General features: G+C 41.8%; 1 protein-coding gene across 2 annotated transcripts in view; it reads left to right on the forward strand.

Annotated features, from left to right (window-relative positions):
* The window catches only part of fbln2 (fibulin 2), a 68,659-nt gene that overhangs the window by 28,049 nt on the left and 23,802 nt on the right, over nucleotides 1-16,808 (forward strand). For both annotated transcript variants that reach the window (XM_034868444.1, XM_034868445.1), the window contains exons 6-10: nucleotides 1,463-1,672; nucleotides 2,520-2,618; nucleotides 5,413-5,514; nucleotides 13,793-13,927; nucleotides 16,436-16,573. In XM_034868444.1, the coding sequence (XP_034724335.1) occupies nucleotides 1,463-1,672; nucleotides 2,520-2,618; nucleotides 5,413-5,514; nucleotides 13,793-13,927; nucleotides 16,436-16,573 (684 nt within the window). The remainder of the gene's footprint in view (nucleotides 1-1,462; nucleotides 1,673-2,519; nucleotides 2,619-5,412; nucleotides 5,515-13,792; nucleotides 13,928-16,435; nucleotides 16,574-16,808) is intronic.

Here is a 16,808-nt window from a genome sequence, read left to right on the forward strand (position 1 = left end):
AAATGACTTATTGACTGCCAATGAGCGTTTTGGCAGTTTGAAAGTTTCCTGTCATGTGCATCCATTAATTGATTGCTGACAGTAGATTGATGTTTTACAGCGCTGGGCCGGGTCCAGAAATTAAAGAAACAACAACAATCCCAAAGCAAAAGCTCACCAATTTGCAAGTGACTCACACAATCCTACGCCGTGTGTACTCGGCAGGTGTAGCCAGTTAAAAGATATGTTCCGCAGCACATCCGCTCCGCTAAAGGTCCACTTACATTACGCATGCAATGAAGTCAACGCATAAGCTCCTTGAGAAGGAATTTGCATGCTTTTCATCAACAACGTCTGACGTGTGATGGATGAAGTAAGACTTTAGAAGGATTACACCATGACACCGCATGTGTTAGTGTGTGTGTCTGTATTCCCTTCTGCACAATTAGAGGGCATTAAATCCCTCATATTAAAGCACAAGAAAAAGGTCTTCACTCAACAGCTAAGACCAGAATCATTAGTTTGGAATTTGGTAGATCTTTGTTCAGCTTTCTAGTTTATATGTTGGGACCAGACACGCAGCATGCATTTGTAGTTTGTTATTAGTCAGCCTTTGTATATAGTACCAAGGGTGATGGTGAGGTAAGGTCCGTCTCCTGACTGCCTTAGCCTGTTATTTCATTCACAACATCAGAGGAATTCCTCCTAATCCCGCCCTTTAATGAGCTCTGTTCTAACCATCGACTGCAGCTAATTTCCTTAGGCTTTAAAAGGGAAATTTGAATGATGTCATCCTGAAGCGGGAATCAAATAACCTGCTGAAAGCTGTAGATGGTTTAGGAGCTGCAAAAACTGTTCAAGCTCTCAGTTAGTTAAACACACACACACACACACACACACACACACACACAAACACACACAATGCATGAAGGTTGCCTTTACTTTGACTGTTTTATGGATGAAATTATGGATGCGGTGCACTGTAATTATTTCCATGGGGACTACGTTTTCAGTCTTATGACTCACACCCTTTTAATCAAAACAGGAAACATTTAATCGCCTTGGTCTTCTGAATGAAACCCCCAGGTAATGACTATGAGAAATATTTACTTTAAAACCCACAACTGGATCCAGTACTGCTGCACTATACCTTTGCCCCTTACCCCTTAATGTATGGTGTATATCCTGTATATAAATTGAACATAAATCCATCCTAATATTGCGGTAATGTTCATTTTACTGTTCACTGTGTTCTGTCTGATTACAAAAATTGAAAGCGAGAGAAACACAAAAATAGGACTCATAATAATTTAACCGGTGGGTATAATGGAATGAGTTGATGAACAGTGGCAATTATAGTGACAGCAAAGATAAAGATAAAAAAGATGAAATAAGATCAAATGACATTACTAAAATAGAAAGACAATAACAAGAAAAGATGACATAAATGGGATCAACTCTGCGCTCCTCTCACTCCTTCCAGTCTCCGACAGCAGGTTTCCCAACGAGGCCTTCTCCATCAGCGCCACAGAAGAAGCTGCCAACACAGTGGAGGAGCAGGGGGATGTGGATGAGTGTCAGCTCTACCCGGGCCAACTGTGCCAGCACACATGCACCAACATCTGGGGCTCCTACCGCTGTGGCTGCAACCAGGGCTACATTCTGCAACAGGACGGAAGCTCCTGTGCACCAGGTACAGTAACGCAGCGTGGTAGGTCGATTCAAACATGTGACTCAACTGCTCGACTACAGTCATGCCGATTCAAGAATCATAACGTCTCCGATACTGCCTCAAAGGATGGCATCAGGGAGACCACGTTTTTTAACAATTCTTGAAGTAACTTATGTTAAAGAGATCCTTATGTAATAGTTGCTTATCAAAATCTTGAAAAATATCTTCAAAAGCTTGAAGTTAAGGTATGTTTGTATGAATGTCATATTTTAGAAGGAGGCTGGCTTGGTACAAGTCATTATGAAGCTTTTTTGTATCATAATCAAATCAAAATAAGTTTAACATTTTTTACATTGACATATTTGAATCATGACCAAAGCTAGTGTCAAAACTCAACAGAGATGGAAAAAAAACTCTGAGGGTCGATTAATAACAGGCTGTTTTTACTTTGCCTGTGAGAGCTGTACACATTTTGCCGTAAATGATACCACAAATTTGTTTGTTCAGCTATTTAAAATCAGGCTAGAAAGAATTTGCACAATGCTGTATCAGACAGTGTAAATCACAATTTCAGTCTCCTGAACCGTCACTTTTATTTTTTGAAGGGTGAAATTTGCAGAATCAAAAAAATATTCATTGTAGGGAAAACTGACTGATATATGGTCTTTGTACCCAAAGTTATTTTGTCGGTTTTAAGTTTAAAGTGGGAGGAGAGGGTGATGTATAAATTAATGGATTAATAATGTAAACCAAGATTTACAAAAGTTAATCAACTTAAAGGAGGCGCACATCATGGCTTAGGTCAAAGGTAAACAAACATAAATTGGCATGCCCTTCCTGGTTTATTTGGCCGTGTTTCCATGTGCAGTGAGTCAGGACGGAGACAACAGAGTCCGAGAGTACAGTCCTGCTACCACCACACCCAGCGCAACCACCACCAGCCCTGTCCGCCTCAATCCATGTGCAGGTAATGTCAGCATTTCACCGCAACGCATGTAAACATCCTAACCTCTCTAAAATCATTGGCAATGTTGATGAATCACTGCAAACTTTCCCCCATCTGTGAGATCTACGAGGCCCGTGTCCACCAGAAGATGAGACTCACCCTGCCAACTCCCTTTTCACCATCCTCCTATCACAGAGAAGGTTGAGAGCCATTAAGACAAAAACCTCTCACTTTCTCAACAGCACATACTGCAGAGCCATTAAATCTCTAAGCAGCTCTCCATCCCTGAACCAGTACTCTGTGGAAAAACGTTCTAACTAGAGGACGGCCTATATATCGGCGGGCCGATATTATTGGTGCTCTATATCGTCCCTTTTGGCAAAACTGATTAATGTGGTTGTTAGTGTTTTTGTTCAAAGCACTTTAGGTTTCATGTACTAAGTGTGTATTTTTGTACTCCTCCCCTCCGCCATATCACACTGGGAGCGTCTCAGAAGCGGATCGTCTTGCTGCCTGACTCGCAGATTTAATTGTCACTACAAGTACTTTACAGAACAATCACGTGTTTATTAAGCTATTGTCTACCTTCCACTCCAAGCAATCCTATAGTTAAACTCTTTGCCTTCTCTTTTTGGTGCTCATAAAAAGAGTCTTTAATGACTTATTATTGTGTTTTACACCTCCAAGATAAACGTCTTGTCGTCCGTGGTGTTGTAGAGGAGACGTAAATAATGTGGGGGTGTTTTGGTAAAGTGACTAGATGCTGACCAACCCCGCGGCTTACGGGTAAATTGACCATACGCGTATCTGTAGTGGAGGGGAGAGCCGCTTTGTGCACGCTCCTGGAATGCAGTGCAGACGCCTGATGGAAAGTAGGGCCAACAGGGTTTGAGGGCTTAAAAAAGTGTCATATAAGGCGGTAAAGTGTACAAGCAGTTGTAACTCTAGAGCCCAGTAAGCATGTGCTCAACAAATCAACTCTGCTTTTATTGGAAAAAAAGCATGCAGGCCGGGCTGAGACGGTCTGTCATGATGCGTTCAAGTGCTGTCTGATTGCCCTGAGGACAATAACTGCCTCATGAAGAGAAGTAAAAATAAAACAGGGGCAGTTGCCTCGCTGCATGCATTTTCCACTGACCAGCTGTTTGGTCGTGTGGCTGCAGCTTCGTGAGCTGAATCTTGATCAACTCAGGCGGAGATCAACAGTGCAAACCCTTGAGTCTCTACTCCAGGCTGCAACAAAAGCCATGCTCCTTCAAAGTGCCTCTGATTGCTAGTTATAAGAATTTCTTGATTGACATATGGAGCGGCCTTCTGACACTTTAGCAGGGAATGTGTTGGGGAGAAATTGTGGGGAAACAGTTCCTTGGCCATGTCTCTTTGTAATAGTCGACTGTTGAATAGATCGGGCTGTTGAATAGAGAGAATTGATTCTGTTATGTTGAATGTGATGGCTCACAAGAGGCTCCTTCCTTGAATTAATCAAGTACTTGTCAACTTTTAAATTAATCGCCAACTATTTTGAAAATCCATGAATTGGTTTGAGTCATAGTTAATGATAAAAAAAAAAAAAAAAAAATCTCTGATTGCGGCTTTTTAAATGGGAATATTTTTCTGGTTCCTTCACTCCTCTGTGACAGTAACCTGAAGAGCTTTGAGTTGTGGACAAAACAAGACATTTGATGACGTTGTCTTGGCCTTTGGGAAACACGGATTTACATTTATCAACATTTTCTACCAACAATTTATCAATTAATCGAGAAAATAATCAACAGGTCAATCGTCAATGAAAACAATAATGACTAGTTGCAGCCCTAAAGGAATTCGGGAGACAGGAGAGAAACAGCTCAAGGATCAGAATTGAAGACATCATGAGTGAATGACTGTCCTAGAGTCGTCACTGTGGACCGTCACTGTGTACCAGACATGGTATAGGAAATGCAGAGGCATCTGTCTGGCATGATAGATTGAATATTTGAAAGTAACTGTAAGTTTTATATGATTCTTACACTGTTTGAAAATATTCCTATTGTGTTTATAATTGTTATTACATTCAAAAAAAGCAATCATTGGTTCTGTTCATGTTTATAATGTGATTGTTACTGAGCCTGACTGTTTGATTTTTTTGTTTATGGGAAATGTGCATTTCCGAAAGAGTCCAATCGGTATCTGCATTTCTAATGGCCGATATATATATTTTTTTAATTCATTCATCAAAATCATTTCTAACCTTGTTATGAGTGTTGCATAGTTTGTCCACCAGTGGGCGCTCAACCACTTCAATGTTGGCAATACTTTTTTGTTAATGTGTTTTTGTTGAGTTTCAAATCTTAAGTTTTTATTTTCACATTTTATTCATCAGAACTTTTATAAATATATATATATATATATATATATATATATATATATATATATATAAAATAATAACAATAATTGTCATATTATTTTAGTGAGAACTCATAAATAACTACAACTAACTGAAAATCTGTTTATGTTTTGTTATGCATTTCTGTTTTTTTTATTTTAAATATATATCAGCTGATATATCTGAATTTCGGATTTTGAAATAACCAAATACTTGTATTGGTATCGGTTTGTGTGTCTGTTTGCGGCTCTACACATGCATGTGTTTGATGTGACTTTACATATATTCTTGTAGTGGAATGTCTGTGATCTAAAGTGTATGTGTTGTGTCTTATGTGGACCCGAGGAAGAGTAGCTGACTGCTACAGCATCAGCTAATGGCGAATCCTTTTCATGAGCAATAATAATAATAAACATGGTGGTGATTGTGCTGCAATTTTGTGTCATGCAGAAAACAGTCCTTGCAGTCAGCAGTGTACCGTGGTGGCCGGCCGGCCTCGCTGCTCCTGCTTCCCAGGGTTTTCGCTGATGACAGATGGACACATGTGTGAAGGTAAGGGCTGCCCGCTCGTTGTTGTCATGGCAACGTTGACAGTAATTGGATTCACAATGCTCGTATGTATCCTTTAAGCTTTCTCCCTCGAGCAGGGTTTCTGCAAAAGGTAACAAACAAGCCAACACAATCGACAACAGCACCTAACCGCTGTATACATGAACAGCAACACGTGCATCCATGACAACACAACAGTGCAATGGAGCAGTTTGTCCAGGGACCGGGACACTTTTTAATTAGGTGCAGTCACTGATGAAGGAGGCACACGCAGGTCTTGTGATACTAAACAATGCATTGAGTGATTGTGCTCCCACTTCCTGCTGCCTGGAACATTAGTCAACCGTGGCCAATTACTCTGTGGCAGCTACAGCTGCTGTTACAAACACTGCACATCTGTGTACATAGCTAGCTTCCCTTCGTGAAGCTCTATGTGACTCTGGCACAACGGTGGCACCGCTGACATGTGAAGTTTGTTGTAGTTTAAATATAAGGAGGCAGGGTTAGCACTAGTATGGGGGTGTGTGGCCGCTGTCTAACACCCGTTCTCTTGTGGAAACAACAACAAACTTTGAGTTACCGTCGCTGCATCCGGAGCTCAGCACCGCCCAAGACGATTGGGCATCTGTGATGTAGCCAGACCTTCCTTCGCAGCGCTGTGGAGAGAGGTCAGGCAATGCAAGACTAGGCGAGGAATCCATGTAAAATGGCAAGATAAGCAACTGCATGCAGATTTTTCTGTGGGAAAAACTCATCACATACAGTAGATCAACATGAAACCTCCCTCCAGAAGAGAATGTAATTGTTACCATGCCAAAGACTATTTTCCACAAAGGGTCTTACAGTAATAAATCTACTGCAGTAGTTAGTAAATTGATCCATGAATTTGCAACAGGGCAAAAATTTCCCTTTTGGTGGAAAACAAATATACTGTATGGACCACCTCTGGAATTCAATACACAACTATAGCTAAAGCATTGCGCGTGCAATCCCTTCTTACGCCCCTTGTACTTTTGAGGGTACAAGATGTCGCTACAGAAAAAGGACAGGTAGAAAGTGAGTGGTATCAACATGAAGGCCATTTGCTTGTATGAATATGTTTTCTCAGATCATGTGCGTCTTCAATACTGAAAGCGTGCTGTGAAACCTTGGTATTCCTGCACTTGTGATAGTGAATGTATACAGTGCGAGTGTATCTGGCAGACCTGGCTGAGTTTATTTAATCTGTCAGTCAGCAGACGGGATAATGCCTCGCGCACATAAGAGTTAGTGTTTCCCCTCCGATTTTACTCCCTTCAGTGAGCCGAGTGTGGACCGAAAGTGTTCCCACATGTGAAGATGTGGGTGGGCAACTTTTGGTTTAGACGGGAAAGGGGGAAAAAAGCAAATAGCACTACAAGGTGTAAATGTGCAGGTGTGGGGGGGGGGGGGGGGGGGGGGGGGGGGGGGGGGGGGGGGGGGGGGGGGGGGCTATTTGAGGATTTAACGGATGTTTCCTGTAAATGGAGGTATCATCATATATCATAAATGCTGCAGAGATTAATCCAATATCATTTACATCGCATTTTTATGAGGTAAGGAAAGCTGATTCTCTCCATATGATGCATTCAGCTGCATATGAATGAATTTAAGATCTTAACCAGAGACTGTATATTCAGTCTATGATCTTAACACACAATTGTTCCCCTGGCAATCCTACCAGTGTGTCATCCACGATGGGATCTGTGAAGAGGGCTTTATACGCAAGCTGAATAGTAAATGTGTGGGCTAGACAGTTGCTCAGTGCTCTGACATTATTTCTGCTCATCACCAGGCTGTGAATGGCTATTCTTGAACACACGCTCACGCACACGCACGCACGCACGCACACACACACACACGCACGCACGCACGCACACACACACTCACACACACACAGAGACAAACCAAATTCAAACATCACAGTGGTTTTCTTGCTTTAACACGTCTTTGCAACCTTCACAGTTTTATGAAATTCACCTTGAGCGCTACAGAAACTGCGGGCAGGGATGGATTTGATTTGTTGCAGAGTTTCATGTAGGCTAAGGCTAGTCGAGTCACCAACTGTTGACTCTGAGTCCAGGACTCAAGTACTCCATCACTGCCTATTACACAAAAAAGTAGTCAGTCAATTCCAAATCCTATTTCATTAAGGCTCGAGCCCCAGGATTTGTATTATATCATATATTATCTTGTATTTGTATAGTCTGGAGGCCAAACGAGCCTAAGGCACAGGGAATGATTTTCAAAGATTTTGACATTGGGCAGCTCTTTTGGAAAGTTAGACATAGTCTTACTTTTAAAATCTCCAGTTAATTTTTTAGCAGTGTCATAATGTAGGGCCCTCTGTCTTATAGCTGTTTTTTTTCCAATTCCCATTTTCCCAAGTCCATCTATAATTCTGTTGTCACAGAAACTATTGGGCTCTACATCAGCTGCCATCAGTGTGTGACTTGCCCAGCAGGGCCATCTTCGAAAAAAAGACACTTGCCACTGGGCTAAATAACCTATCTGGAGGAAACCCTAAGTCAAAGTCAAGTCATGAGTCCAGAGATTCTCACGGCAGCCATTTTGACTTGTCATAGTAGGAAAAGCACAGCTGATATTGATAACCTTAACGATGGCTCAATTCCATCACAAGTCCCAGTGAGCTATTTCAGTGAGTTAGCATGCACAACACCAGGAACTCTCCTAAGTGGAATGCGGCCATCATTAAGGGTTTTGAATACACCTGTGCTTTTCCTACTATGACATGTCAACATGTCATAGTAGGAAAAGGTCTATAGCGACTTGAGTCCGAGACCAGGACTTGACTACTCATCACTGCCCTGCAATAAAGAGTCTAAAAAGTACTGTTTTTAAATCTTTTTTAATTGTTTTGATTTTTTTTTCAGTTCATCTGCATTATTTTGTCATTTCTATGATCTGTATGCTGTTGTTTCTTGTCGACATTGTTCCCTCTCTTGATCACAGCCGGGTAGCTATTAGCTCACAGTTTATAATCACAAACGTTTGTTTTTAACAAGCTTTACGGCCCCAGAGACTGCTCGGTGAGAAAACTGTTCCCTTTTGTTCACACTCAGTATCTTTAGATGTTTAAGATCGGGGCTGCTCGGGAGAGTTTCATCTACCTTCCACACGTACTCTGTAGCTTTTGGCTGTAGCGGCCAGTTGTTTTTAGCCACTGTTGTTGTTAGCTCTGCAGCGAATACTCTTGTCCTATCCAAATTCAACAATAATTTCCGTCCTTGATCGAGCAATGGCAAGCTTCAAAGAAAACTTAGCTTTCACAGGAGAACTGTGAAAATTAACTGAAAATTGATACCTTCTTCAGTGCTGTAGAGATGTTTCAGTAGTGTGTCTTTTTAAAGAGTGCGATGGTATAACTCTAGGTGCTCTATTCATAGAAAGCAGTCTATTCCAAAGCAAGACTAGTTTGAGTGACACTACTGCGTAATGGTGTTTTCATAACCTTGAAATGCTTCTCTTGTAGTTTAGTGCCCTATGCAGCACACATGAGAATGATCACTCATGATAACAGGATAACGTTAATCTTTACTCTCGACGAAGGGAACATTTGTACCATCTGTAGAACGCTCTAATTACAGTAAAGATCAACTTACGCCCATATTATATTAAAAAAACAATCTAATTTTTCTGGGATTTATTATTTATTTTGCCACTCTGGTGCTCCCACACACATACAAACTTCGAAAAAAAAACATCCATGCTTTTTTGAGTGAGATTTTTGGTACCCGATCTGTGCTGCCTGCACAATCCGTCATGCACAAGATGTGTTTGTAAAATGGACTCGACCATGAGCAGCCCCTTGTGACAAATCTGCGTCAAGTGAAACACATATATAACTGTTAGTCCAGAAATAAAAGAAGAACAATAAGAAAATTGTCATGTAAAGAATATATAGATAGATAATTGTAAATAAACATAATAACGTGTAAGTACTCCGGTCACTAAATAACAAATATTAACCGGATTATATATAGGAAAAACCTAATTGTTACGTTGTGTTTGGTGGTAGACTGCTTGCCTAATCTACAGTTCATTGAAAGTCAGGTAGTCTTCTGTAGGCTATAATTACTATTTGTTTTTTGTTTTTTACTTTTTCTAATGTAATGCACTGTAGCCTTCATTGTTTTTGAAAAAGCTAATGTTTTGTGTAGGGGAGAGCCGGGACAGTTGAAACACTTTTTGATTAAACACAATTTACAAAGCGGTCGTGTCACACTGAAAGCTGATATTTTGTCACTAGCAACCTACACGTGTCATCTGTCAAATACAGTCGCATTTTCAGCTTTGGACAAACCCGTTCAGGAGTTATTACAACAAAAGTGGGACGTGCTTAATGTTTCATCTGTCCCTCCTGGACGGGACGAATGAAACAGCATACGGGGATGAATGAAACATATAGTTTAAGCCATGTAAACTTCCAACTACTTTAATATTTTACTGTATATTATGGATGGTACTTCCAAAAGCTGTTATTATAGATAGATTGTTGCAGGACTATGCGTCTTTGTGAATGTCTGTTAATAACTAATTGCCGTCATCCTGAAGCGCGTATGAAGCGGTTATTGAATTATCATGCACTGTGGATGATGGTGCTATTTTTATAGCTAGAACAGTAGGTTTTTCCATTTAGAGATATTTGGCTGATAGGAGGAGGTTAACATGTTCAGACCTAAGGAAGTCTGTCTATCATCATTGGACTCGGAGAAAACTGGAATGTTTCATCCGTCCCGCGTTTCAATCGTCCCGGCTCTCCCCTAGTCTATTTAGTCTGGAGCTAAAATGGAGACCTAAACACACAGAGTGAAAACAGGATCTGCAGCAATGTGCAGTACAACAAAAATGTGGTGTGACTGGAAAATGAAACCATGTAAACCTATTCTGGTACAACCTCTAAATACAATTATGAACCTAAAAAAGGAGCAGAATTTGGTTGCTTTAACAACTAAATTTGATTTTTTTTGTTATTTAGAGAATAATGTCAGAATTCTGACTTTCAAATGAGAACTCCCTGATCCTCTTCCATACTTTACAGATAGAGTAAGTCCAGACCACAATTTCTCCAGTTTACAAAGACCCAACAAATGGAGAAATATTTTCCCAATGCATTCTGTTACATCTCGTGGCCTTCACCACATGGATTTGTTCAGTTGTTAAGTAAAGCCTGAAAAAATATTGTTTATCTGCACTTCCTCCTGACTTTATCCCCTGTCATAGATGGTTGGGAAATCATGCTCACAGCTTGTGAACCTTTACATTTCCTCCCGTCTTTGTAACCCTGACCTTCCTGTCTCAAACCACATTTGCAAATGTTCCAAGGCTTACTTCATCTACATCAGTTTGACCTGTGAAAGAACAAGAGTGTGTGTGTGTGTGTGTGTGTGTGTGCATGTGTGTGTGTGTGTGTGTGTGTGTGTAAGTTGTTTGCTTCTGTGCCTAATAGTGCTGCCTCTCAGACTTCTCCCTATGCAGAGCCTTTGCTGGTCTCTTGATGGAATTTTTATAAATCTGCTATCCCCCCCGCCACTCCGTCTCCGTTGAGCTAAGCGTTTGTGTTTTTCAGAAAATAGAGTCTTTGTTTTCACCTTGTATTGGATCACTTCACTCCTCACAACTGTGTAATGTGGCTGTCCCTGAAGACCAGTCAGGGGAGGAAGGGCCCGGCAATAGGAACATTTTTCCTTTTATTTTCTTTGGCTCTTCGAATGACGCACTGGAAATGATGTTGAGCGGTAGTAGAAGGCGACTTTCTGCACCACTAGCAACACGAAAACATTGGAAACAGTCCTGTCCATCCCTAGTCCTGGCAGCGAGCAAGGGTCCAAAGGGCGAGGCGAACAAGATGCTTAGTGTGATTTGCCCCTGAAGTATCCTCCCTACAACAGGGACAACAGATGTCTCTCGGTTAGGGAAAAACAGAGACATTTGCACTGCACTGCCAGCACAGCACAAGTCCTGTAGACTATAAAGAGAGTTACACAATGTAAAAAGGGAACATGCTTCGTTGTACTGGGTGAGATGACTGGGTTTGCTGCAGCTCCACAGAGGCTTCATATATTACAATAAACTGTGTTGTGTGAGAGCTGATGCTTGTGTGAATTTTTGGAGGTGAATAACCTTATGAGAAAAGAGCTGCAGGATGATACTTACTCACCAGGTACTGCTGATAAAAAACTTGGATCAGTGGTTTTCCTCCTGCCCCCCGTGGGAAGGTGTGTAAGACACACAAGTTCATTCAGATTCCCTGTAGCAAAAGCTTTTAAAGTTGAGAAATGCATTTCAGCAAGGGACTGCTGAGAGATATACAGGCAACACAAGATAATGTGTTTTGCTCTTGTTCCTGCCTTTTGTTGTTCCGCCCTGGCTCCGTCATGCAGATTTGGTCGTGACCTTTCCATCAGTTTCCCTATGGAATGCAAAATATTTTGTGATGAACTTCAAATCTGGATGACTGCCACACTCCCGCATGCACACAAATGCACAGATACACACACACACGTGTCTTTGGAATATATAATTCCAGACCAATGCTATAAGTGCATCCAGCTAGTCTGCAATGCATTGTGATGCACGATAAGATAACGCATCAGTTTGTGAGCCACAACAGAGTGAGGCTCCATTGCCTCGGCATAAGCCCACCACCGTCATAAATCAACAGCGCCTGTTTACTGGCTGCGTTGCTGTTTGACTAATAAAGATTCAAAGGTTTGCACCTCTGTATTTAATTTTGTACAAACAAGCATAACAAGCTGTCAAATAACTGTCCAAAGTTGATATGATGGCCCGCCAAAAAGCACTCACAGGACAGATTATGTGATGTTAATGTGTGCAGTATTAGTGATATGAAAAACACATCTTTACATAGTCCAGCTTAAATGAAACTGCCTGTTTTTTCGCCACCACATACGCATCAGCTGTTCCAATGTTTTGGATTAATGATGGCACGTCCTATTTGTAGATAACAGCAAGAATGCCCTTGTTTCTTTGCCTATTACCAATCAAATCCTTCAATTTAAAACATGTTTGTGGGACAAAGTGGTAATCAATTCCATAACTATCATTGGTTGACAATCTTTAGTACTTTAAAAGTATTTCTCACTTCACGGAAACCCACCTGGTGTGAAGGGCCTTGAATACTGAGGGCCCTATCTTGCACTCGGAGCAGCGCGCCGCATACACCTACGCAAGTGTCTTGGCTAGTTTAAGACAGACGCAGTTGTTAATTCCCCATCCTGCGCCCACGTCTTTTAAATAGCAAATGCACCTGCGCCCATGGGTGTGCCGGTCCTACGGGGGGGGCGGGGGGGTGTTCAGGTCAATTCTTGGCATATTGCTATCTTGAGTCAGCAGACTGACCTGGTCTAAAGTCCATAGCGCGGCATTTCATTGAATTTTAATTAGTAAAATGCGCCTAGGCTCGTGCACACTATACCTGTTACACATACAGGGACGCGCAGCAGAAAAAAGATTAAAAATAGAAATATGACGACCCAAATCCACCATCATAATAGCAATGCGCCAAGGTACAAACGCAACTGGCTTTTAGAGGGAATGGGAGACAACCTCTGATTGGTGGATTGTAAGTTCTGCCCCAAACACACCTATGATTAATGAAGACAGTAAGTACAATCCTTTTGAACCATGCGCCTGGCGCCCGGACCCTTTTTTCCTCCGTCAAACTAGCAAAAGGGGATTTGGCTACGCCCTAAACGCACCTGCATAATGCGCTTCAAGCCGTGCGCTTAGATCGTTTAAATACGGTCCTGGGTCCAAAATCTTTGCACGGTCAAAAATAATTATGACCTCAGGTTTGGTGAATCATGTTTTTCACACTTCCGCCAAAACGTTCTTACCTCCTAAAGAATATTGGATCAAGCTCAGTTTTCTGCACAAAGACACTTCAACATGGGACTGTAGGGCCAGGGATCAAACCACCAACCTTCTGATTGGTATGCGACCACCTGAGCCACATTTGCCCTCATACTTTTCCATTCAGGAGAAAGCAAGATATGTAATTTCCTGGTATATACCTTATATGCCTAGATTTAAGAATGACTTCGTTTGTTAGCGTATTTTGTTGACGTCCATATGCTGCTGACTCATGAGCCCCGTCATGATCTAGAACCAGCTGGGACGTAAGAATTATGTACAGGCCCTAACCATCAGTGTGTGATGGATAACCCCCACCCCCGTCATTTCACACACACACACAGTCACTGTTGTTCTTTTTCTGCAGATGTGGATGAGTGTGCAACCAACACCCATAGCTGTCGGCCCAGCGAGCAGTGTGTGAACACGGTGGGTTCGTTTATATGCGAGCTGCAGGTCCCTTGTCCTGCCGGCTTCCAGCTGAGGAACAGTGTGTGCAAGGGTGAGTTTATTTTTCCTGATGAATTTCATTAAGGCCAATTAACCCAGCAGTCACTTGCAGGGCCACTAAGGTAGTTGCAGGAAATGCAGATGATGTCTTGTCATGATATGCACCACAGGATTTCTACCTTCTTTTTTAATGGTTGGAGAACAGAAATAAGACGGAAAGGACAGTAAAGCAAAACCACAACCCTGTCGCCAGACAATAACATCAATTTTGGACAATTCTGCAAAATCCTGCATTATTTACTGCGACAGCACATGCCAACGTTTTTTCATAGAATACTTCAACATATTGGGATTTTTTTTTCTTGTGTAGAGTACATAATAACATTGATACCACTCTCATATATGTTTGGTTCACGGAGCTGGAACCAGCGGCTTGCTTTTTACCACAACCTGTGCAAAGCTAACAAAATACCAGCATATCTAAAGCTCACTAATTGAAAAACATGATATCCTGTTGGTTTTACCGATACAAAAAACAAAGTGTAAAAAAAACGTGATTTTAAATGTACTTTTTGTGCTGGTCTACTGTATGTCCTGGCCACGCACATTTAACTTCCTGGAATCTCTGCTTGTTGCTTGGCAACAACACAGGAAAAACAACATGTTATTAGTGAGCTTTAGAGGTGCTGGAAGGCAGATTTTGTGACCAGGGGCCCCTTTTTTTAAATTTGCAACCTGCGAGCTAGAACTTAAAACACAATTTTCTCTAAATTTCAGTTTAACTAAGTAATCTCATGGTTTGCAAATCATTGCATTGGCTAATCTAACGCATTTGAAGCTGGATTGCGCCACATCTGGCTGAACCCCATACTAATCCTTTATATGTAGCTACAGCCTTCATGTGAGATTCTAAACATAACCATGATTTATTTCCACTTCACACTGTGTCACTAACACAATTTGACACTTACTTTGGCCGAGGCTAGTGTTTGCATTGGACTGTGTTACTCAGTGTTGCCAGTTTCTCAGCAATTTAAAGAGGATCCAACAATCAACAGCAGGCAAGTCTAACACCCCTGGCTCAAAATGAGGCACTGCATACTTCTGTTGTTCTTTCTAATCATGTCTTTTAATACTCCTAAGAATAATTTGTCCTTAAAGGGCCCCTTGAGCAATCACACAATTACAAATCCCTGAATACAAGACTGAAGTGGAGTACATTGGCATAGGTGTTTAAGGCTATTGGAAGGTTCTGGCATTATTGATGGCAGACAGTTGTTAACTAAGATGCTCTTTAACAGGAACAGGATACATTTAGACACGTCATTTCCCCCTCCATCCCTGTTTAGATGCAAACAGTCCACTTTAGTGACAGAGAGACTTTGTATAATTTTTGTTTTCCGACAGATGTTTTATAGTTTCTGACCTGCGGCCGCCGTAACAGGGACGGAGACTCTTCACGCTCAACCTCATAGTCTTTTATGATGTTCTTGTGACAGTGATAGAGGCAGTGATGTTTCCTGTTTCCTGTACTGGAGTCGCCTCAAAACACACTGACAAGTCTGATCTAATGTTATATGATTGGCAACCACAGCGTGACGCCGAATTGCAATTCTCCAAAAGTTGGTCTCATCTCTTTTCGCCGCAGGCCGCTGCGGCATTAGCAGACACAGGGGGGAGCCAAAAATAAGCCCCCTGCTGCCCTTATTGCCGCAGCCTAAATGCACTACCCCCATTTTAAGATGAATGGAAAGACCTGCGTTTTCACTGCCCCTTCTGAAGGCTGACACACTCCGTGTGAATGCAGGCCTAAACTCAGCTCAGTCAGCAAGTCTTCATCAAGATGTATGCTAATGTTTTTGGCCCCTGCAGTGATGTTTGTGCTTCAGCAGATGCCGAAGGTGCAGTATGTGACAGGATAATCATCGAGAACAGAAGCATTGCACGCGTTGTAAAGCACTTTGAAGCTCTAGGACTGGTGTCATCAGCACTTGGCACCAGGGAGGACTAATCAATATAGCTAGATAATGAAGGTAATATTTAGTCAACCATCCAACAGGGGGAAAAAAACTAATTAGCTGCATGAAGGAAAGGAGAAATCTTTGCTGTGACATTGGAAATATATCCCTCTGATGATGATTGGTAGAGAAAAAAACATTTGGCTTGTGTGCCACAGGATGAGTCTCAGAGGATAACGTAACAGCATAACGTAAACTGAAAAACACGCTCGCGGCACAAATCTTCCATTTAAACTCCATCCATCGCTCATGAGATTCAATAACTGTCATTTAAGAAGTTTTGTTCAACTTCTGTTAATTGCAGAGTTGGGATCATTTCAGAGTAAGGGGAATTTCTCCTCGAGTCAAAGATTGACTGTGAGTGGAAGTTTCTGGGAAGCTGCACATGTTTATTCTGGGCTTGAGCCACAGTGCCACCTACTGTACTGTTGACAAGCTGAGAGAGTCAGCAGCACTTTAAACTCTTAACAGTTGAACATAGTGTCAACTATTTTGTCAAGTTAACATTGGATTTTGTTTTTTTAATCTGTTCTTTCTTCCAGACATTGATGAATGTGTTCGGCAAACCCATAACTGTGGTATGGGCTTTGTGTGTGAGAACACAGCGGGCTCTTTCCTGTGTAATCCCAAACACAAGTGCATCAGCGGCTTCACACAGGACTCCCATGGCAACTGTATCGGTAAGAGACTGTCAGTGCTGCTCTCTTTTGGCTAATTAGATAGCTAATGGATTTATTGTTGTCCTGCTGTTTCACCATGGATTGATTAACCTGCTAGGTGTTGAGCAGGTGTTTGGTGTTTTTTGCCCCCAACATCTCCTTCCAGGCAGCAATGGTTATGTTCAGGGTTAGCTTCCTGGTAGGCGACCTTGCAGCCAACAAAAACGCCATCGAGGTGTTGAGCAGGTAGTGTACA

Source organism: Etheostoma cragini, chromosome 4, assembly GCF_013103735.1.
Source record: "Etheostoma cragini isolate CJK2018 chromosome 4, CSU_Ecrag_1.0, whole genome shotgun sequence".
NCBI lineage: Eukaryota > Metazoa > Chordata > Actinopteri > Perciformes > Percidae > Etheostoma > Etheostoma cragini.